This window comes from Brachyistius frenatus, unplaced genomic scaffold (assembly GCF_029030835.1).
Source record: "Brachyistius frenatus isolate BFR_SWC_R1_liver_20210118 unplaced genomic scaffold, ASM2903083v1 Contig_281, whole genome shotgun sequence".
In the NCBI taxonomy this organism is placed as follows: Eukaryota; Metazoa; Chordata; class Actinopteri; family Embiotocidae; genus Brachyistius; species Brachyistius frenatus.
The window spans coordinates 107,478-131,253 of NW_027210880.1; the positions used below are offsets into that span (position 1 = coordinate 107,478).

General features: G+C 47.4%; 3 protein-coding genes across 4 annotated transcripts; 1 reads left to right on the forward strand and 2 right to left on the reverse strand.

The window, feature by feature from the left end:
• The first annotated feature begins 319 nt into the window (after window positions 1-319).
• Window positions 320-9,205, forward strand: LOC138634888 (calpain-1 catalytic subunit-like). Of its 2 annotated transcripts, none has more exons than XM_069722090.1 (22): window positions 320-485; window positions 1,177-1,438; window positions 1,749-1,818; window positions 3,508-3,626; window positions 3,890-4,023; window positions 4,276-4,444; window positions 4,730-4,813; window positions 4,964-5,049; window positions 5,121-5,195; window positions 5,269-5,429; window positions 5,537-5,706; window positions 6,322-6,333; window positions 6,406-6,617; window positions 6,701-6,740; window positions 6,920-6,985; window positions 7,060-7,117; window positions 7,392-7,456; window positions 7,547-7,615; window positions 7,968-8,046; window positions 8,148-8,261; window positions 8,413-8,471; window positions 8,817-9,205. In XM_069722090.1, exons 2-22 carry the CDS (start codon window positions 1,199-1,201, stop codon window positions 8,841-8,843), a joined length of 2,109 nt encoding a protein of 702 aa, XP_069578191.1. In that variant the 5' UTR covers window positions 320-485; window positions 1,177-1,198; the 3' UTR covers window positions 8,844-9,205. The 2 variants fall into 2 exon arrangements, with proteins under 2 accessions (XP_069578191.1, XP_069578190.1); XM_069722089.1 differs by having other exon boundaries at window positions 321-491.
• Window positions 9,206-9,521: 316 nt separating this feature from the next.
• mrps28 (mitochondrial ribosomal protein S28) lies at window positions 9,522-10,252 on the reverse strand. Its single transcript, XM_069722091.1, has one exon. The coding sequence runs from the start codon at window positions 10,241-10,243 to the stop codon at window positions 9,698-9,700; it is 546 nt and encodes a 181-aa protein (XP_069578192.1). The 5' UTR covers window positions 10,244-10,252; the 3' UTR covers window positions 9,522-9,697.
• A 2,299-nt stretch (window positions 10,253-12,551) lies between these two features.
• LOC138634871 (phosphofurin acidic cluster sorting protein 1-like) lies at window positions 12,552-23,201 on the reverse strand. Its single transcript, XM_069722066.1, has 24 exons — window positions 22,820-23,201; window positions 20,416-20,503; window positions 20,233-20,322; window positions 19,962-20,087; window positions 19,638-19,800; window positions 19,045-19,136; window positions 18,659-18,748; window positions 18,219-18,278; window positions 17,380-17,531; window positions 17,035-17,128; window positions 16,759-16,830; window positions 16,348-16,436; window positions 15,913-16,045; window positions 15,590-15,694; window positions 15,411-15,511; window positions 15,168-15,322; window positions 14,907-15,020; window positions 14,344-14,446; window positions 14,017-14,059; window positions 13,887-13,932; window positions 13,701-13,791; window positions 13,398-13,594; window positions 13,184-13,294; window positions 12,552-12,893 (listed from the first exon to the last, which is right to left on the reverse strand). The coding sequence occupies exons 1-24, from the start codon at window positions 23,011-23,013 to the stop codon at window positions 12,781-12,783; spliced, it is 2,622 nt and encodes an 873-aa protein (XP_069578167.1). The 5' UTR covers window positions 23,014-23,201; the 3' UTR covers window positions 12,552-12,780.
• Window positions 23,202-23,776: the final 575 nt, after the last annotated feature.

Sequence of the window (23,776 nt, forward strand, 5' to 3'; positions counted from 1 at the left end):
GCTGTTGAAGTTTTTTTTTTTTTTAATGCACATTTGTTTGGAATATGAATGTATGAATTCATATTTGTATTGATTCAACAGACGTTTCACTGCAGTGACCTGAATTGAGTCTTTTAAGAGTGTTTTAAGTTTCTCCAGCTGATCGATCAGAGATCAGCTGCTCCAGACCGGAAATCAATAATAGCAGCTTCCTTTTTCTTTAACGACCTTCTGCAGCGGGTGGGGCTCTTTAACCCCCCCCCCCCCCCTCTCACACACACACACACACACACACACACACACACACACACACACATACTGTTGTGATGATGTAGCTCCGCCCCTCCGCTGCTGCATCAAAGCCTCTTCAGCAGCATCCCGGACCGGGACTCGGTGCAGACCAGGAGACCCGGAGGACCTGGACACAACCGTTGAGTCTGCTGCTGGTTGGACGCGTATCTGTGAGCCGAACCGGGTCGGACCGGTCCGTTTGTTCGTTGTTTCTGGTACATGTGAGTCCCACCTGCCGTTTTCACCGTTTTTATTTTGATTCAGCAGAAACTCTGATTACATCATTGTGCTTATTAACCAATCCGAGCGCTCCTCGCGCAGCGTCAGCAGACTGATGAAGGTGTTTCCTCAGCAGGAAGTGCAAACAACCTTCAAAATAAGAGCTTTTATTAAATCAGTGAAACCTGGTTCCAGAAAAACCTTCCGAACCACCAGACCGGGTCACGGCTGCAGGTCTCGCCTGTGTGACGGTTCTGACGGATCTGTTCTGAGGCTGCAGGTTTCTGGACCTGTGAAGTCAGAACCAGGTTCCGTGTGGAACAAAGGGAACCAAAGCGAAGCGGTCAGTCGGGTTCTTTGTGTGATTTCATGAATGGATCCGGTGTTCTGTGAGCTCAGCAGTTTGTAGCGAGCCTCATGACACTGAATGAAAGTGCCGGGTCAGCCTGGTGCTGGTTCTGGTCCAGAAACACTCAATGATGAATCAGACAAAAAGCCTCCTAAAAACATGCGGTTCTGATATTTCCAGGTCCGGACCGGTCCGAGTGTATTCTTCATGTCCTGAATAAAAGCAGGGGGTTCTATTTATCAGTTGGTCTCACAACTGAAGACAGATATCGATGGGTCTGTTCAGTTTCGGGTCAGAACTTGTTTACACTCGTGTAACAGACTCTGTTCCCCTCTCAGCTCGGACAGAACCACCGTCAGTATGACTTCAGGCATGTCAGAGCGGATCCAGAGAGACCGGGCCCGAGCTGGAGGTCTGGGCTCGGTGCAGCAGTCCATCCACCACCTGAACCAGAACTTCCAGGCCCTGAAGGAGGACTGTCTGCTGAACGGGTCGTTGTTCCAGGACCCCATGTTCCCCACAGAGCCAGCCTCGCTAGGCTTCAAGGAACTCGGGCCCTTCACGGCCAAAACCAAAGGGGTGGAGTGGAAGAGACCGACGGTGAGAACCAGAACCCACAGAACCCACAGAACCAGTAGAACCCAGAGAACATACAAAACACACAGAACCAATAGAACCCAGAGAATCCACAGAACCAGTAGAACCCAGAGAACACACAGAATCCACAGAACCAGTAGAACCCAGAGAACACACAGAACCCACAGAACCCAGGACGGGTGGGATACTAACAGGGGCTTAAGCTAACGGGTCCATGATCAGAGACACAGAATGTCTTCAGAGACAGGCAAAGAGTAAGCTGAGGAGTCCAGCAGTTGTCTGACAGACGGGTGTCTCTGATTGGCTATTACAGGAGCTGACAGCGGACCCTCAGTTCATCGTGGGCGGAGCCACCAGGACTGACATCTGTCAGGGAGCGCTGGGTGAGTCAGATGGTCATGTGACCTCCCTCTCAGTTTGGCTGTCTGCGGTTTAGAGGGAACTTCCCTGACGACCGTTGCTAGGAGCCCAGTTGACTGCACTGTTTGAACTAATGCTGCTAATGCAAAGACAAACGTGTGTGTGACTCACACAACAAATATATCAGCTCGGTGTAGTCCTCACTGTGTGTGTGTGTGTGTGTGTGTGTGTGTGTGTGTGTGTGTGTGTGTGTGTGTGGTGGTGGTGGTGGTGCTGGTGGGTGGGGGTGATAGGAATGATCAGTATGTACCCCACCTTACTGGAAAATCTGGAAAAAAAAAAAAAGCAGAGCTTTCTGGCTGTTTTTCAGTTATTCTGCTCCCCCTGCTGGGTGCTGCTGACATTATAGCTCAGAGTTTAATAGGAACACGAAGGACAGACATATCAAATCAATCAATAACAATTCATAATAATTGATCATAAATAATCGATACTCAATAATAATTGATAATAATAATCAATACTCCTTACATATGGGTTTAGAATTCTCTTTGTGTTTAAATTCTTTCACAGATTGTTACTGAGGTGTTTACATTTTTTCGTCCACCCTCGCTGAGAGACGGGAGGTGGACAAAATAATAGAAACGCATTCAGACTGTGGAGCTGGTTAAAGAGGGAAACTGACCAAGGGGCCCCAAACCTCCAACAACTAACCAGTTAGTTCATACCCTAACCTGTTTAACTAGTCTTCTCTCTGAGGATTAGTTAAGTCTTAAACCTGATGGTTTGTGTCACAGATCCTTCCGAGGAAACGAGAAAACTTTCATCCAATCACAGACGATTGTTTGAAACCCATCGATGAGAGCGGAGCAGACTAATTCCTGGAACATCCACATCATGAATACCTTCAGCTGGCAGGAGTATCCGTCCTCTCAGACATCACAGCTTCTGCAACAGGATGTTACGGGAAGCACATGAAGGCAGCACTTTGGCTTTATTGATCAGAGAATGGATGTCTGCTGGTGGAAACTCCATTACCCCCAAAAACATTAGCAGCCTAATGGGAAAGAAGCTGATGTTGTTTTTGTTGTTAGCATTTAGCTTAGCATTAGTGTGTCCCCACAGACCATCAGGATAATGGAGTCGGCTGATGTTCAGTCAGCACAAACGTTTCCTGTAACCTGAACTCTTCATCCTCCAGTCAGAGTCAGAGTCGTCGTCATCAACAACACGTTAACGATCAGAGATCTGATGCACCGTGAGCTTATTTCAAAAATGAAGAAACTGATAACGACGACTGAACGTGACCGCCGGGTGATGTGAACGCGTGTCACCGGGGAGAGGAGCTGAGGCTCAGTTCAACGCTGAGCAGAGAATCATCCAATCACGCGCAGTTAAATAATAACAGTAACGATAGCTGTGTGCCAAACTTCATTCATAAAAGTGTCGTTTTTATCAGGATAACTATAAACGCCATCAGAGCAACACTGCAGCAAGTTGATGTGTGGTTGGATATCAGTGGAAGTGGAAGTAATGACACTTCAAGTGTTTGTCACCTGAGATCTAGAGATGAAGTGTCAGTGAAAGTGTAAATGGCTGATTTGAAGGTAAATGAAGTGTCGGTTGAAGGTAGTTGAAGCGTCAGTTAAAGGTAATTGAAGCGTCGGTTGAAGGTAGTTAAAGTGTCCGTGTTACCTCTGGTTGTGTTCCAGGTGACTGCTGGCTGCTCGCTGCCATCGGCTCTCTGACTCTGAACGAACACCTGCTGCATCGTGTGGTTCCTCATGGTCAGAGCTTCAACCACCAATACGCCGGCATTTTCCACTTCCAGGTGAGGCTGCACCTTCCCGAGGCCGCACCCACCCATCAGCCACTCATCAACACATCACACTGTTTTACAGATTTGTCAGCAGCTGTTGATGTGCTCGAAGACGGAAACTGTTTGTGGACCAGATGATTAGATTTGACGTCATTGGTCCCACAGTGGGGAAATTCGGGCTGATCGAAGCTGTTCATGTCTCCTCTGCTGTGGAATTCTGTTCAGAGAGACTTTCAAAGTAAATGTCTGCGTTGTGTCTCCTCTGCTGTCCTTAGTTCTGGCAGTTCGGGGAGTGGGTGGACGTCGTCATCGACGACCGGCTGCCGGTCAAAGATGGAGAGCTGATGTTTGTCCACTCGGTGGAAGGAAGGGAGTTCTGGAGCGCCCTGCTGGAGAAGGCCTACGCCAAGTGAGAGCTAGCTACACCCAAATACACCCAGCTACAACCAGCTATGCCCATAGCTCCCTGCCTGGGAGAGTAGAAGCTTTGAAATAAATCCATGTGGTTTTCATGCAGGAACGGGGTCACCTGTGTTTGTTTGAGTTCCTCCAAATGTTCCTGATGTTTCTGAGATTTTGTGTGTGTGTGTTTGTGGTTTGTACTATGTATTGACTGTGTATTTGTTATGTGTTGACTTGTGTGTTTGTTGTGTGTCCTGAGGTTGAACGGTTCGTACGAGGCGTTGTCCGGCGGCAGCACCACCGAGGGTTTCGAGGATTTTACAGGCGGTGTGTCTGAGATGTACGAGCTGAAAAAGGCTCCCAGAGATCTTCATCGTATCATCGGCAAAGCTCTGGAGCGCGGCTCGCTGCTGGGCTGCTCCATCGACGTCAGTCCCCCTTCACCTCCGCTCCGTTTGTGTCTCTGTGGATTCGGCTGACTTTAACTCTCGTCCTGTAGAGGTTAAGGGAAACAAGGAGACGCAGTAAAACAGAGAATATCGAGCAGCTTTTAACGCACTGATTTTGACAGGAAGCAGTTTAAAGTTTGAATCTGAGAGGAAACAGAAAGTTTTCTGACTCTGAAGAGTCTTTGAAGTTCGATCTTTGGCTGAATGTTAGAAGTGTTTGCTCGTTAGACTCCTTCTCACATTCACCGTCTGCTCCGTCCGTAGATCACCAGCGCCTTCGACATGGAGGCGGTGACCTTCAAGAAGCTGGTTAAAGGCCACGCCTACTCAGTGACGGCGCTCAGACAGGTGAGCTCAGGTTACACCACATAATCACTAACACTGCCGGATCCATGAGTCCTTTATTACTAGTTTTAATATTCAGAACCAGAAATGTATAATCCAGCTGTGACTTTTAATAATAAAGTCATATTACATCCATGTTTTAAATGGCTACAGGTGGAGTACCGTGGCCGGCAGGAGCGTCTGATCCGGATCAGGAACCCTTGGGGTCAGGTGGAGTGGACCGGAGCCTGGAGTGACAAGTCAGTGCTTCGTCCTTTAAAGCAGGTGGAGGAGACGTGAGTGTGACGGTTAATGAGTGTTGTTGTTTCAGCTCGTCGGAGTGGAACGCTGTGGACTCTGCAGAGAAAGACGACCTGCTGTGTAAGATGGAGGACGGAGAGTTCTGGTATGTTGGTGCTGAGAGGACAACCTGAGAGCCAATGAATGATGAGGAAGTGAATCTAGTGTCTGTGTTACAGGATGTCTTTCCAGGAGTTCCTGCGTCAGTTCTCGCGGTTGGAGATCTGTAATCTGACTCCAGACGCTCTCAGCCAGGACTCCACCGGCTTCTGGACCACCGTGATGTTTGAGGGCAGCTGGAGGAGAGGAAGCACCGCGGGGGGCTGCAGGAACCACCCCAGTGAGGACCGGGGGAGGGTGGGGGGGGGGGGGTGCTTGTTAGTCATGATGCGTGTTACCATGACTAAGTATCCCACAATGACCCTTGGTGTTGTTGCCTCCCTGCAGACACATTCTGGATCAACCCTCAGTATAAGATCTCCCTGTTGGAGGAGGACGATGACCCCGAGGACGACGAGGCCGCCTGCAGCTTCCTGGTGGCTCTGATGCAGAAAGACCGTCGCCGCCACCGCCGCCACGGCCAGGACACGCACACCATCGGCTTCGCCATCTATGAGGTCAGAGGTCATAAGGGTGTCATGTTGTGATGTAACCTATGATGTCTACACATAAATAGTACACTGGGAAAGCCGTTCACAGTCGCCATAGCAAACATCCAACAGCCACCGTCCTAGGAACCACATCTATTACCCCACGACCCCAGAACACCTCAGCTAGCACCGCATAGCATCACCTCAGCAACACCAGGGATCATAGAAACCATCTTAAATACCCTAGCAACCACTTCTAACACCCTAGTGACCATAGTAACCATCTGGAATACCCTAACAACCACTTCGAACACCCTACAGACCATAGTAACCATCTGAAACACCCTAGCAACCACTTCAAACACCCTAGTGAACATAGTAACTGTCTGAAACACCCTAGCAACAATTTCAAACACCCTAATGACTGCAGTAACCACCTCAAACGGTGTTGTAACAATAGTAACCACCTGATATACTAGCAGCCACGTAGTACCAACATAGCAACACCTCATTAACAATGTAGAAGAACCTTTGATGATATTCAGATCCTGTAAGTAAAATCCCAGCATGTTGTTAGAGATGGTTTCGTTGGGACAGTCGAGTGTTTTCTGACTCCTCCTCTGTGTTTCTTGTCGTTCTCAGATTCCTGAGGAGGTGAGTCCGTCAATCATCGGGTTTGAAAATCGAACTTTTATTTTGAGATAACTAACGCCAGCGTGTGTCCAGCACCGAGGCTGTCCCAGCGTCCACTTGAAGAAGGATTTCTTCCTGCGTCACTCCTCCTGTGCTCGCTCCGAGACTTTCATCAACCTGCGAGAGGTGAGCACCAGGCTCCGCCTCCCGCCCGGCGAGTACCTGATTGTGCCGTCGACTTTTGAACCCTCGAAGGAGGCCGACTTTGTCCTGAGAGTGTTCACCGAGAAACAGACGGAGACCGAGTGAGTCAGTCAAATATCAGGTTTATACCAAGAAGTCAGTCCTGTAAAAAGCCTTTTTAGTGACGGTGTGTGAATCCTTGCAGGGAGATGGACGACGGCGTGGTCGCCAACCTGGAAGAAGAGGTAAAAAACATTTTACTTTGATGGTTTCAACTTGCTTCCTGTTCACTTTAAATTCACAGTTTATGTGAATTTAACTTCTTGTATTTTGTTATCAAATAGATAACATTAGTAAGATGAATATGTTTTAAGTGTTTCTTCATCTGTGATGACCTCTGACCTTTCTGCTCTCCCCTCTGCAGGAGGAGCTCTCGGAGAGCGACATTGACGACTCCTTCAGGTCGATGTTCGCTCAACTTTCCGGAGATGTGAGTTGAAGGTGTAGATGTTGAAGGACGAGGACGTTGGATGCTGTGAGCCTGACCGTATCTTCTCTCTGCAGGACATGGAGATCTCAGTCAGAGAGCTCCGGACCATCCTCAACAGAGTCGTGTCCAAGCGTGAGTCCAACCCTGACAGAACAACAACATCCCTGCTCCTCACTTCCTGCTGTTACTGGGTAGTGTTCTAGCACGAGTCAGCACTTTTAGGTCCCATCACACGCTCTGCTGACTCAGCACTCCACATTAAACGTTGGAATGATGTGAATAAGAACCTGCTCCGTATTCACATGATCACATGATCTCCTCACCGGTCACATGATCTCCTCACTGATCGATCAGTTCGATCACACCTGCTCAGGTGGACTTACGACGCTCCGCCTTGTGTTCACAGACAGAGACCTGCAGACGGACGGCTTCAGTCTGGAGTCCTGCAGAGCGATGATCAGCCTCATGGACGTATCCTCCCTCCTGATTGGTCAGAGAGACTCGTTAGTTTAGTGTGTGACAGAGTGACTTGACCTTGACTTGACCTTGACTCGAGCTCAGAAGGACGGCAGCGCTCGGCTCGGTCTGCTTGAGTTCCAGATTCTGTGGAACAAGATCCGGAAGTGGCTGGTGAGTCCGGGCCGGTCCAATGGACCTGCTGGAGGTCACAGGTGGGCTGGAACAGCTTGACCTCTGACCTCAGGTAGCTCTGTGTTGGTTTCCATGGTGATGACGATGTTGTTGTTTGTTTCCTGTTTGTTTTGATTATTGATTATTGACGTCTGTTGGTTCTGATCGTTTCCCTGATCATCACTGATGAACTTCTAACTTCACACATCTGTAGCTGATCAGTCGTCAATAATTCTGAGAGCTGCATTTGTTAAGCCGTCAGTGTAATGACGAACTTGTTTCCGTGGAAACAAGAAGTCCTCCCAGCAGGGGGTGCTGCTCTGCGATGTGAGTCTTTGCTCTGCGTCTGCAGGGAATCTTCAGAGAGTTCGACCTGGATAAATCCGGCTGCATGAACTCCTATGAGGTGCGCCTGGCGTTGGAGAACGGCGGTGAGTCACATCTGAACGCGCTCAGTTACCTCAACCAGGTGTGTTGTTGCCTCACGTCTGAGCACGCTCAGTAACCTCGACCACCTGTGTTCTGTCCGCAGGCTTCAAACTCAACAACAAGCTGTACACGACGCTCATCGCTCGATACGCCGACAACGAACTCATCGACTTTGACAACTTCACCTGCTGCCTCATCAAACTGGAGGCCATGTTCAGTACGTGATGAAGAGTGACGAAGACTGTTTTCTCGAAACCAAAGTTTCATGTTGTTGTATTTATCTTTGTGTGTGTGTGTGTGTGTGTGTGTGTGTGTGTGTGTGTGTGTGTGTGTGTGTGTGTGTGTGTGTGTGTGTGTGTGTATATCAGAGGTGTTCCGTGAGCTGGAGCGTGACGGTTCAGGGAAGGTGGAGATGAACATTGTGGAGGTATGAAATGTTTTATTTGTACGTTTCAAATCGTCCGAACCGATAAAACAAACCAAAACATCGTGAACTCTTAGCGTTAAAACCTGTAGGTGGGCGGAGTTCTATAAAGGCTTTAGAAGAGAGCGTTTGATGACTTTTAATGTCCATGACTCACAACACCAAGGGAAAAATCAATATGTCCGACAGCGGGAAACTCTGCTCGTTACGGTGAGCAGCGCTAAGTATCTGTACCAATAACGGATGTAAGAGGCGGTCACATGATCATCGTTATCAACACGTCTGTCAATCAGCGATCAATCAGAAACACGTAACTCCTCCCACTGACACTTCCTGTTCTCTCCTCAGTTCCTCTGCATGACCATGATCGGCTGAGCGCCCCCTACAGGAGCAGGAGGAAGAGAAGGAGAAAGAGGAGGAAGAGGAGGCTGACCGACTATTACATCGACTACAGCACTGTAATACTGTATACTGTAATAATATATGCTACAGTACTATTACACTACTTACAGTACCATTACAGTACTATTACACTATTATAATACTACCGCAGTCCTGCATGTCTTCCATCATCAGTGAGGAACATGTCTGCCACAATAAAACATATTAATCTCTTTATAACCGACATGATGACACGTATGATGATCTGAACACGTGTGTTTGTATAACCGGCATGTTCATGTAACACTAATATGACAATAAACCAAACCTGAGCAGGAGGCTTCACTCTGACTTAAGATATTGATGTGACTCTGTGAAAACATTTACTGACTTTGTATTTCATGAGATAAATTGAATGGGAGTCTACGGAGTCGGAGGCTTTTTGAAGACAACTTCGAGTGGCACTCGGAAGTTACTTCCACTTTTTTTTTTTATACAGTCTTTAGTCAGTACCTCCAAAATCACAACAATGCACTTTCACACCTGGAGCCGGTGTCGTCATCATCAGGAATAAACTTCAACGGATGAGTAAACGTCATAGTTTGATTCTGAGGTCAGAGGTCATATTTAATCTGAGAAGTTCATCTGATAGCGAAGGAACAAACAAACAAAGTGTTTACAAGATATTTATTATTGTAACGTCACAGTTCTGACTGACGTCATGTCTGCACAGTCTCTCCTTCCTCCACACCGGTCCACGCTCCCCCTTCCAGTCCCGGCCCGCCGCCACCAAACTCCTAGTAGAAAACCTCCAATTTTAGTCCAGCAGTGTTTCACAGTCCTTAGTCTCAGTCCCGGTTCTGGGGCTCCCGTCCCTCCCGCCCTTCAAGTGGGCCCAGCAGGACGGCGTGAGCCTCCAGCAGGGTGGTGTCGGTTTTGGCTCCCAGGAAGCGGCTGGTGAGCTCCAGGTCTTGCAGCCGCAGACGGACCCTGGTGCCCCGCTGCAGCTTCTCCCCTCCGGACGCCGGTCGCCGGCACACGCAATGGAACTTCCCGCCAAAGTCGATATACAGGTCGTCCTGGACCACGTGGAAGATCCTCCCGACCACCACCTTGTCCTTGGCAGGTCCCATCTGGATCAGCGGGGACCGGCGGAGCAACGAGGCGAAGCTCTCCTCCTGGCCGGCGGAGGAGCTGCTCAGACCGGCCGTGGAGCTCTTCACCTCCCGCCGGAGCTCCGACTGCTGGTCGAAGGCGGCAGCGAAACCGGATCTGGGTCTTTCTGCGGCGGGCTGCTCGCTGCCGGAAGAACCGCCGGACTCCGAACTGAGCCCGCGCCAGGAGAGCCGGACTCCGGACCGGAGGATGGACACGACCCTGCACAAGGCCGCCATGTTGACAGAAATACCGGAAGAGGAAGAACGGGTCGTTTCACTTCCAAAAGTAAAACACCACAGCGCCACCTGATGGCTTCTTGTTCTTCTTTTAAGTTTTATGGCGGATGGCATCCAGTGAAAGGTGCATGACCGTGACCTACTGTATTGGAGTGTGGACCAGAGTAATCTATCCCTTTACAAAAAATAAACGAAATAAATAATAATAATAATAATAATAATAATAATAATAAATAAATACATAATAAAAGGAGTTGTATCAATTCGGTGACCTAAATTTGTTTACTCAATCCTGTTTCTTTCAAGCATTGTAGTACAATTCCTGCCCCCAAGGTTAATGCATCTTTTAGATTTATTTCCTCAACTGCCAGTTGGTATGGTGGTGTTGCTGATAGCGGTACTGTAGAAGTGAATGTTATCTGATCTAATGTCATATCTCTTCCAAATTTTTCACCTGATGGCGGCAGGTGGAGCTGCTCTTTATCAGCTTGTGAAATATAAACAGGTCACTTTCTGACAGAACGAAATCAACTAACAGACTTTATTTTAATAGTGAAGACAAAACGTGATATATTTACAACAAACGGGTTTAAAAGTAATTTAAAAACAAAAAGGTTTTCAATAAACCGACTGAAGGAAATCGTAACGTAACTTCTCTCTCAATGTGCAAAAACTAAAACAGACAGACATAAATAGACATATAAAACATAAATAAACATTCAAAATTAAACATATACAGCTAATATATATATATATATATATATATATGCACAAAACATGTCATAAAAATGTCATCCAAAATGTGCAAAAAATTTCATACTATAGTATGTCGTCCAAAACTATCATGAAAAAGTCATACTATAATATGTCCAATATATAATAAAAATGTCATCGTAGGACATTTTTATTCACAATTTGGACGACATAGTATAGTATAAATAGAACATACACAGAAGCAGGAATATTGAAGAAAAACAAACTGTTTTATTGAATATAATAAAGTTGTGGAGTTTCATGGAGTTATCTGTGTGCGTGTTTGCCGAGAGGGGAGGTGTCTAGATATTGTCTCTGAATCCCAACGCAGGACAGTGGGGTTAAAATACTGTCAGGCGGTGATCAGTGGAATGCAGCTGTGCCAGCCGTCCGGAGGAGTGGAAGAGGAGAGAGACCACGCCCACCGGACACAGACCAAAACAAAACGCACAAGACACATGAAAACAAACACAGGGAATGACAGAAACGAGAGGAAAGGAGAACACACTTGGACAGACAGGGATCCTGACATGTTGTCCAAAATATCATGAAAACGTCAAACTAAATATCACTGACAGCAAGCAATATGTCTGTATTGTGGATGTTAGGCTACATACCTACTGTCCCATATCGCTCTGTTCAAAGCCACCAGACTCAATCCAGTGTTCTACACGTTAAATTACTGTTTTTATTAATGGAATCTGGTGGCTTCGAGCAGAGCGATATTATAGCTGTTTTCTGATCAAACAGAAAGGTCTAACATTATTGGAATCCTTTCTGTAGACTAACACTTATAATCACACTTTGAACCTGTCAGTAGCAAAACAAGGCGGACGCTGGTTAGCTAATTTAGCTAAAAGTCTATAAAGTGTACGTTGTACAGTGGTAACAGTCAGCGGAGATGTCAGTTATCTGTTACTTCCTGTTATTCTCCTTCTGTTGCCCTCCTCTGACTGACCAACTAGCCAGCTAGCTATGAAGAAAGCATGGGCGCAACCAAGTGTACTCTGGGAGGGGGGAGTCACACAATTAGGTTTTCCTTCACAATGGGAAATAAATTGAAAATATACAGCAAATAACAAGAACCAGAAGTGTTGACTGTTCACAAAAGGAGATTACATTTAACATATTTTCTAATCAATATTGGGGGGACAGATTGGTGTTTTCTCAGTATTGGCGCGACACAACCCCCCAAAAAGGCCGTGGTTACGCCCATTATGAAAGTTGATAAAAAACATTGATGCGGTTGACCGAGGTGGTTGGTCGTTGTCTGATGTCTCTGAATCGGTCAGCGCTGCCGTCACGTCTCTGGTCTCTGACGGTAAAGTCGAGTTTGCCGATGAGTTTAGGGAGCCACAGTCATCTGATTAATTAATAAGCTCGAGGAACGCCCACTAAAAACAGCTCATTATGAGCAGAGCGCCACCTAGAAGCTGTAGAGAGGAGGTGTAACACGGTACAGAAACCACCAGAATATGTCACGTCGACTGTAAATAATACACCAGAAACATTACAGTACATATAATAATACAATATATATATATTATTACTGTAATGTTCCACATAATGCTCCACATAACTATAAAAGCCCAGAAAATGATGAAGAATCAGATCATCATACAAACTGTTATTATTAACATGAAACACACATGACGCTTTGTACAGCGTTTACGGTAAACAGCAGTCTGTAAATATAAACAAACAACTTATTATTGTTTCTTTTAACATGGTGATGAAAGGAGGAGGATGAGGAGAGGAAGAGGAGGAGAGGAAGAGGAGGAGGTTCAGGGCTTGTTGTAGCTGAAGATCCCAACAGGAAAGTGTTTGACGTGTGTCGGCCACTGAGCCGCCAGCTGGAAAAACTTCACATCGTTCCACCCCACCCCGTCTATGGAGACTGGGAGGTGGGTGGAGGTGTGGAGGAGGGGGAGGGGAGGAGACTTAAAGTTAGTGTGACCCACAGAGGCAGCAGCTAAAATAAAGCAGAATGTGCCTTTAAAAGGTGAAAAATACGACTTTCAGTTGAAAATGTGAAGAAGACCAGCTGATGATCTGAACGTATCGTGGTTACATCTACAGTTAGCATGCTAGCGGGCTAGCACCGCGTCTACCTCAGAGTGTGTGTGTGTGTGTGTGTGTGTGTGTGTGTGTGTGTGTGTGTGTGTGTGTGTGTGTGTGTGTGTGTACCTCTGAGTGTATGTTGGTGTTTGGAGGTACAGATCAACCTGCTGATTCCTTCAATCAGCTGACTCCTTGACTCCGCCTCCTTCTCCTTGGTCTTCTTACTGAGGAACATGACTGACACACAGACCATCATCATCATCATTATCATCGTCATCCCGTTGATCATCACCTTCATTGAGCCCACCCTCCTCCTCCTCTTCCTCCTCCTTCTCCTCACCTTTCTTGTTCTTCTCCTTTGTCACCACCGTCATACTCATCAGTTCTCCTTCGCTGAGCCTCGACACCTGCAGGGAGCGGAAGTTGCTCTTCAGAGTGTTCTTCATCCCCACATCCTTCCTCCTCTCTCCTCCTCCTCCTCCTCCTCCCTGACTGGTCCAGTAGTCCACCTGCAGACCCATCACCTCCGTGGGACAGCTGGAGGAGGAGGAGGAGGAGGAGGAGGATGAAGAGAGGCAGGATGTCATGACAACGAACACAGAGGACCAGCCTTCGTTAAGAGGAAGTTGTAAACTGGAAGTACCTGGAGGAGGGGGAGAGAGGAGGGGTGGAGGTGATGCTGATCTGTGCTCCTGTTTGGGGAGGAGATCCCAGGATGATGTCATCAGAGTCCACTGTGGAGGGAGGACATTAAACACAGTCAGGATTGACTGGTCCAAAGGTCAGAGGTCACTGAAGGAAAGGGGGGTCCGGAGAGTGGTATGTCTACCTGAGGTGGACAGGAAGTTCGGCTCCACGATGCCAACCTTCACCAGCTGAGAACACACAGATACAGGACAGATGACTTCCTGCCGTCCTACCAAAATAAGATGCAGAAGTGGCGATGGAGCATTTCTTACCCCGATGAACGGAACAAACTTCTGGTAGGAGTCTTCATCAGGGCTGCAGAGGAAGACCAGTCCAACAATACACATTTAGTCGGTCTGATTAAATGTCTCGCTGCAGCTCCTCTGATGTCCACTAGATGCTCTGACTAGATGCAGACTGACTGTGCCTCTGATTGGCCAGTCGTACTCGTTGCCGGTGTTGCTACGGCAACGACATCAGGGTAGCAGCAGCGTGAACTGCTTGTCTAAGTCAGTGGTCGCCATCTTTGACCATATTTGGACGAGCTGAGACAGACAGACGTATCGAAGAGCAGCGACACTAAGACAACATTAACGCACCTCTTGTGTTTGCAGGTCAGCATGGCCTCTGAGATCGGACACAGGTGAGAGATGGCAGCTCCGGACAGATACTGAGACACCCGACTGGCGACGCCCACCAGATCTGTCCAACAAAAAGAAACGATTCAGATCAGGAGGTTCGTCCCAGAGGACGAACGGAGACCTGAGGTCTCACCCTGTGAGACAGTTCCAGTCTGTCCTGGAGATATTAAAGACACAATCACAACCAGGTATACAAGGTGAATTAAAAGGTTCAGATTGCATCAATGTGCTGCGTTCAGGAACAATCTGAAATTATTGATCCACTCTCGTCTGGTTCAACAGAATATAAAAGGACTTTTAATTTGAAAAAAGGGCTTCTGATCTGAAATGGACACAGGAAGTCGTAGCGTTTGGCCAACCAATGGTGTTCCTCCATCAGTTAGTCAGTGACGGATGTCCTCAGACTGACGCTCTGATGTTGTCTTTCTGATTCAGTGACTTAATTTAGTTTCCGGCCACTCCTGTGTTTCACTGTACGTTCACTAAAGGTCAGAGGTCACCAGAATCTGCTGTAGACGTACCGAGAGGAGGCGGTTCTGGACGTCCAAACAGCTCCCTCCAGCCGGCATCCATGAACAGGCTGCTGAACCTCCCGTCCACAGAGGACAGGTACTTGGCCAGCGGGTGGGCTCCTGCTGATGAGACGGAAACAAGGAGCATCATGGGAAAGTTCCCACCAACTGATCATACACTGACATGTGTATGTGTGTGTGTGTGTGTGTGTGTGTGTGTGTGTGTGTGTGTGTGTGTGTGTGTGTGTGTGTGTGTGCGCGTGCGTGTACCGATGGGGAGAATAAGGAAGCGGACGTAGTTCAGCCAATCGGGTGTCTTGCTGGCCAGCTGCTCCACGAAGCAGCAGAGGATGGTGCTGAGGTAGTTCTGGTCTCCGCCCACTGCCACCTTCACTGTGGGCGGAGTCTGGGAGTTACAGTTACAGCTGCAGAACACAGACAGGTGACACCAGGTGAGACCCGGTGTGGAGGTGTCAGATATTTAACTTGAGGATTAAAGCAGATTATTCGTACAATCTCTGCAGGCGGCTCATGACGGCGCTGAAGGCGGCCTGAACATCTGCAGCTGAGACGGTGCACACGATTGGCTGATCGAAGAGGACCTCCGACAGGTACTGAAGAGACAGAGAGAAAGACAGTTGGACAGGTGGACAGACAGGTGGACAGACAGTTGGCCAGTTGGACAGACAGACCTGTCCCTGCCAGTCGGTGGTGTTGATCAGGATGATGGACTCGGGTATCTGGTCGTCAGAGAACAGGATGTGGTTCAGCTGATCCAGAACGGACTTCCTGGCGACCTGAGGACACAGAGACACACATGAGTCCTGAAGACCCCGACCTGGTTCTGACCCGCATCCCAAACCTCACTCAGGCCTTCAGGACCTCACCACATGTCCACACTGAAAGACATGTCCAAATAAAGACCAAGAAAGACCCTTGAGTGTTTACAAACAACAAACAAACAGCAGCAACAGTGACATCAGTTGGTGAAACGGGGTCCCTGCAGCTGTCTCACCTGTGGAGCAGGTATCCTGTAGTCACACGACATCTCACTGTCCACACTGCTCGTCCTGTCTATCCCTCTCGAGTTCTGTCTGTCCTTCATGGAGATGCCCCGCGAGTGGCGGGACGCCTGACTTCCTGTCTTACTGCGGAGAGAAAACACACACACACACACACACACACACACACACACACACACACACACACACACACACACACACACACACACACACACACACACACACACACACACACACACACACACACACACACACACACACCTGTTACGCACATCTGGCTGACATGTTTTTACAGCAGCTGTCCTGACACACCTGGAAGACAGCTTGTCCTCATCAGGGTTGTCAATGTGACATCATAACTGATCTGTGTGTGTGTGTGTGTGTGTGTGTGTGTGTGTGTGTGTGTGTGTGTGTGTGTGTGTGTGTACCTTGGAGACATGTGTGTCTGACACTCAGTTTTACAGACTTTGGTGGCCAGGCCTGCATCCGTTCCCATAGCAACCTCCTCCTCAACTTCCTGTGGAGACAGGAAGAAGAGCATCCAGCAGGAAACCAGTGTGTGTGAGTGTGTGTGTGTGTGTGTGTGTGTGTGTGTGTGTGTGTGTGTGTGTGTGTGTGTGTGTTTTTGTACAACTATTTTTATGAGGACCAGTTCACAAAGTTTAACCATCAAAGTGGGGACATTTAGACAAAGTGAGGACATTTTGACAAAGTGGGGACAGCGTGATGGAGGGAGTTGGGGGATGGGGTGGTTTAGGGACTTCTGAATGTCCCCACAAAGACAGCCAAACAAAGGGGTATATGTGTGTGATAACCACCAGGTCCTGGTCCAGACTCACCCTGGCGCCAGCCTCCTCCCTTCGGGGCTCTTCGGGGAACCGGGGACCCTGAGCTCCAGGAGACTCTGCTGCCTGCTTGACAACAACAGAAACACACAGTGTGACCTACACTGCAGCTACACACTGTTTCCATCAAGATGTAATTTGAGCTACATGCTAACGTTAGCATTGGCTCGACTTTCAGTTTCTACAGATATTAGCATAGAAAGATGTAACATGTCAACATACAGAACGTTAGCATGGTGATTAGCTAATGTTAGTATGCAGTTTACTCACAGCTGCAGTTTGTTCTCTCTGCTGGTTCCACTGACTTTTGACATTCCCGATTTCAGTCGGAGAACCCGACTGAGGAACGCCCTCGAAGAACGGCCTGCAGGCAGGAACCACATCAGAACCATCAGAACCCAGAATGAATTATTAAAACGTGGGAACGAATGATTAAAAACGTGGTAACGAATTATTAAAAACGTGGTAACTAATTATTAAAACGTGGGAACAATTTATTAAAACGTGGGAATAAATTATTAAAACATGGGAGCAATTTATTAAAAACGTGGGAACAAATTCTTAAAACATGGGAACAAATGATTAAAAACAGCCGGAAAGATGTTCCCGGCTGACCTGAGTTTGGGTTTGGGCGTGCTCTGGATGCTGTCGTTGTCGTCCAGCTCGGCACCGCTGTCGCTCGGGTTGTAAACCTCCAGACTGTCGTACAGGAGGTCCAGGTCTTCCTCCATGTCCTGACTCTGTCCCACCGGGTCTGAGTCCATAACCTACAGGAGACGGACTCATCATATTTGTTCTTGGGCTCCTTCCCAGCTCGTCCAAATATAGTCACTCGGGTTCCTGTGGTCCTCTACACCCTGTCCACCAATACGGAAACCTAACTGCGCCCCAGGCCTGTCAATCAAAGAGTCCCACCCCCAAATATATCTGTTAGAGTCCTAATATGAAATAAAGTTTTCCCAGCAAAGACCACCAGAACACAGAAGGAGGGAATTTATCTAATGACACCATGATGACTCGTGGAAAACATTCACTGACTTTGTATTTCTGTAGAGAACTTGCTTTTTCAATAGGAGTCTATTGGAGACAGCCCCTAGTGGCCCTCAGAAGTACTGCAGTTTAAGGCTTCACTTTTCAGACCCAGACATACGAACAGTTTTATTTACAGTCTATGGTTCAGATTGACTTTTAAATCAGGAAACAACAGGTGCTCCTGAACTGTGCTGCCAGCCAATCAGACACAAGTATTCTTAGAGAGAGGGAGAACCAGAACGTCTGCGTTTTGTTTTAGAGGTCAGAAAACCTCATTCAAAACCTCAATGACATTTACAACAATTCTACAACTGAAACAACAGAACAGAGTGCGGTAATGTTTGAAAATAGAAAAAAAAAAATCATTTTGCATCAGCCCCGTGTGTTCACAGGACAAACAAGTCTGAATGTTGGATACAAACCTCGTCAGAGACTTTGAATCTCTTCAGCAGAGCCACAAACTTCTGCTTAAAGTTTGGCTGCTGAAAACAGAAGAAATAAAACGGACAGATCAAACAGCAGCTGCAGAACACACCTGTTTTAACACAACACACCTGTTTTAACACAACACACCTGTTTTAACACAACACACCTGTTTTAACACAACACACCTGTTCTAACACAACACACCTGTTCTAACACAACACACCTGTTCTATCACAACACACCTGTTCTAACACAACACACCTGTTCTAACACAACAGACCTGTTCTAACACAACACACCTGTTCTATCACAACACACCTGTTCTAACACAACAGACCTGTTCTAACACAACACACCTGTTCTAACACAACACACCAGTTCTATCCCATTATACCTGTTCTATCACAACACACTAACACAACACACAGGTCCTCACCTGTGTCAGGGAGGTGGTTCGGATCATTTTCCTGTGAGATTTTTTTGTCTTTCCCTGGACATCATCATCATCATCATCATCAAACATGTCCTGAAACAGGAAGTCACTGTTACAGCGAGGCAGCTTTATCCACGTCAGCTGCTGCTTTCACTGTTTCACAGTTTGCTACTGTTCAATTATTGGTGCTGAATTCATGTTCCTGTCAGGATGAGTCCTCAGACCTTCAGGGATGTAATCCTCTAGTGCCACCTACAGGTCAAAGTTACCCTCTTAGCATGGTAGCATGCTGTTAGCGCTAACATGCTAAATGTTAGCATTAACATGCTAAATGTTAGCATATACTTGTAAGTGTGTCAGGGAAACAGGTACGAGGAGCGGTCAGCCACCTGAGACGGTGCCGCGTCGTCACTTCCTTCCTGTTCGGAGGAGAAGCTGTCGTCATCATCCTCCCAGTAGTTCTCCATGTCAGGAGAGTGATCTGTGGGAGCACAAACACAACAAACCCAAACACTTTAATCAACAAACACTGAGATCAACAAACACAAGAAACAGAAACACAACAAACCCAAACACTTTAATCAATAAACACAAACACAAAAATTCAGATCAACAAACACAACAAACACAAACTATCAGCTCCACAAACGCAACAAAAACAAACACTCAGATCAACAAACACTCCCATCAACAATCACAAACATCAACAAACACTTTGATCAACAAACACTGAGATCAACAAACACAAGAAACAGAAACACAACAAACACAATCGCTCTAATCAACAAACACAAAGTGATGGACAACTGTATCAGTGTTGTGTGTCTTTGTGTCTGTGTTGTGTTTCTCTGGTCTGTTGGGGACACTGAGGACAAAGTCACATGATCAGTTACCATCCGTGTCCTCAGCCTCCGACCAATCAGCAGCCGGTATGTTAGGAGCGCCAAAAAGGGACAAAAGGTCGCATCCTCTGTTCTCCTACCTGATGCCTTGGTCTTGTTGCCATGGAGACCACTTGTGTCCTCTTGTTCAATTGGCTGGCTGGAGAGAGAATGGACACTCAGCTCTGCCGCACGCACTGAAGCATCCTTGAGGTTGCTATGGAGACCAAGGATGTGGGCTCCGTCTGTCGGATGCTGCATCACCTGGGAGACGACACACACATACACCCACACACAGAGGTGAAGCTGTCAAAGTAAAAGTGTCTCCTGATGATGTTTCACTGTAAAAACCTGGTGTTTGATTTTACTTTGAAAGGAAGGCTTTTAATTTGAAAGGAGGAGTTCTCCCCACTGATTGGCCGTACCTCGGTCATGTCGATGACCCCCACGGCGAGAGTCTTGTAGCCCAGGATGGTCCGGTTCTTGTACCTCTTCCTCCTCTGCAGCATCAAGTGCAGACGGTTGACGTCCCGCTTCAGGAAGTGAGGGTACTGAAAGACAGGAGACGCCCACCGCTTCCTGTCAGGACAGACACGACTGACACAACATGAAGTTACAGCAAAGGAGACCTGGATCCTCCCTGATCACCATGAACACCAGGTGGAGTGGATCCTGCAGCAATGATAAAGGTGAGACCTGCAGCGAGAAGGTGAGCTCCAGGTCCGTCTCCATCAGGCCGTCCGCAGGAACCAGGTACTCGTTGGACCTCAGAGTCCGCTTGGAGCCCTGAAGATGGATGACATCAGATCAGATCAGATCAGGTGATGAGGACTCTTATGATTGGTCGTTGACCTGCATGGAAACAGAAAGTGTTCTCACCTGGATTTTAACAGCGATGACGACGGAGCCGAGCTCTCGGTCCAACTCCCGTAAAACCATCAACCTCTTCAGGGTCAGACTGCAGAGTCTAAGGACAAACAAAAGACACACACATCACACACAGACACACACATCACACAGACCGATCTGAGGGTCGCAGCCCGCCAAAGGGTCACCAGATAAATCTCAGAGATGAATCTTTTTTCTCTGCAGTGCCTACTGCTGGGCGTCGACCTCAGGCCTTTAACCAATCAGCATTGACCACCTTATGTGAGCCACGCCCACTGGTCTCTGATTGGTCCATCCTTTAGCATAGCATAGAAGAAATCTGGGGCTTTGAGCGACAGGTGGGCGGAGCCACGATACTAAAGACTGGTTTCCTTTGGTTAATATTTTATTGTAATTTTTAATTTTCTTTGTGTTGACCTGTGAATATGTTCGTGTTGTTATTGATTCATTTGAAGCTTCAGCTCCTCAAATTGTTTGTTTGTTTGATCGTTTTCATCTTAAGAGTCTTCAGACAGATACGAGAGGCTTTTTGATACCAGGTGAGTGTTTTAGTTCAGTCTGACCTGAGATCAGCTGGAACAAACAGCCTGATGATGTCACACAGAGACATCAGAGGGTTAATAAAACCTGACAATAATGAATCACCTCCAATAATCACCAATGGAACCGTTTTTAAAGGCTGCATCTCTAATGTTTGCTGTGTCCTGAGTCACGCCCAGTTAAGAGGATTAGTTCTGATTGGCCGAGCTCGTTAACCCCCGCAGCTAATCCCTCCTGAGACAGACAGGTGGATCAGAGAGGGAGCAGGGATCCTCTGCTGCTCCGCCTTCAGCAGGCTCCTCCTGTTTCAGATGGTTTTGATTGGCTGCTGCGATGTGATGTCATCGCTGAGGTCACAGGGTCAGAGGAAGTCTGGGAGATGTAGTTCTCTGTCAGATTCACTTTAACTTCACTGAGAGCCTGAACTGAGTCGTCAACATCGTCCAATCAAAATGTCCGTCAGGTCACGTGACTTTCAGTTGGTCCCAGAATAAACAACAACAAACAACAACAAAAATCCCTCAACTGAACGTGTCGGTTTGTAAATAAAACATCAGTGATGAAATACGAAAGAGATGACTGGAACGCTCGAACACGTCGTCATGAAACAAAAAGTACTTCCACTAAACAACGACGATGGCCCGAGCAGCTCGAGGCTCCGACTTCAGCCTGTGATCATCACGGGTCTTTATGCTAAGTTAAGCTAACTGTTTCCCCCTGTTTCCAGTCATTATGCTAAGCTAAGATAACTGTTTCCCTCTGTTTCCAGTCTTTATGCTAAGCTAAGCTAACTGTTTCCCCTCTGTTTCCAGTCTTTATGCTAAGCTAAGCTAACTGTTTCCCCTGTTTCCAGTCTTTATGCTAAGCTAAGCTAACTGTTTCCCCTCTGTTTCCAGTCTTTGTGCTAAGCTAAGCTAACTGTTTCCCCTCTGTTTCCAGTCTTTGTGCTAAGCTAAGCTGACTGTTTCCCCTCTGTTTCCAGTCTTTGTGCTAAGCTAAGCTAACTGTTTCCCCTCTGTTTCCAGTCTTTGTGCTAAGCTAAGCTAACTGTTTCCCCTCTGTTTCCAGTCATTATGCTAAGCCAAGTTAACCAGCTGCTTTCTGTAGCTTCATGTTTACAAACCGCAGTGGAGAGGCTGCAGCTTATGGACAACAACAACATCAACATCAACAACAACAACGACAACACCTACATGTGTTCGGAGTTTCAGACAAATACAAACAGAATAAAAGATGGCACCTGCTTAGAGGGATGACAACTTTTCGAGTTACCTGGTTTGACACTGCACATGCGCAGTGCGTCTCACCTGTAGATGTGATGACTTCATGAATAAAACAACTGAGCAGGTTTTAAACATGAAACACAGAGGTTCCTGTCAACAAGACGGACAGGATCAGCCAATCAGATCGATCAGAACATCCAGGACCCGTCAGCGTCGGTCCAACTGAACCCTGAACCCTCAACCTGTGATCACGTGACCTGTCACTGATCCACTCAAAGAGCGCGGCTGAGTGGATCCAGTCCGATGGTCTCTGATCCAGCAGCAGCAGAACCAACATACACAGACACACACTGACCACAGAGAGCGGTGTCTGCCCGGGGGCCGCTGAGTCCTGATCCGGCTGGATCCTACCAGGTCCACTTCAAAGAGTCTGAACCGGTTTATCAACTGACAGCAGAACAATTCAAGTGAATTTATAAAGTTATCACACACACACACACACACACACACGCACGCACGCACGCACGCACGCAGACAACTCTCCTCTCTGTGATGAAGTTCCTTCCTCTTCTTCCTCATCCTCCTCCTCCTCCTCCTCCTCCTGCTCTCTGGCCGAACATCAATCCTCTTACCTGGGCACGCAGCTCGGAGAGGACCGGTCAATCTCCCAGGTCGCAAACAGGTTCATCGGTACCGGGACGTGGCCATCTGGCTCCCCGGCAGCACCGGAGCCCGCCGACTGTTCCACTAACGGAACCTCCGCCGCCGCTGGACTCGGAGGGAGCGCTGCTCCCCGGACTGCTCCTCTTTCCGCAGCCGCAGCCATCGTCGCCTCTGCGGACTGTAGGTCGCTGAGTGCCGGCTGCTGATCCTCCAGTCCGGTGGCGTTGGGCGGGGCTGGATGTGATGAATAGGAGCAGACCTAATCCAGGAAGACGGATAACAGTGATGCTGTTCAGAGAAAGTAGAAAATAAGAAGCTCCTCCTGTTTCCCGCCACTGCTGCTGAGCTGGACCAGGCTGAGGGTCCACAGAACTCAATCCCGGTTCTGGTCCACTGATCACTTTCTGAACGTTGATCCAGCTCAGCTGTAAATCAGCCTCTCTGAGCCGTTCAGACACGCCCACAGTGGTGATGTCACACAGGTAAAAATGACAGGAAAGTTACACTGAATGCCCCTCTGAGGATGGCAGTAAACAAAAATGAACATACATGAACACACATGAACACATGAACATACATGGACATACATAAACATATGAACATAGAACACATGAACATACATGAACACACATGAACACATGAACATACATGGACACACATGAACGCACATGAACACATGAACATACATGGACATACATAAACATATGAACATAGAACACATGAACATACATGAACACACATGAACACATGAACATACATGAACACACATGAACACATGAACATACATGGACATGCGAACATGATCATCAGTAAATTTAAAGCTTTATTCTGTTATAACTTAAATTTCAAACAAGAAATTGTGATTCTGAAAATCTTTTGTGTTTTGATGATTTTTATTCGTCATAACTTTCAAACAGATTTTAAAC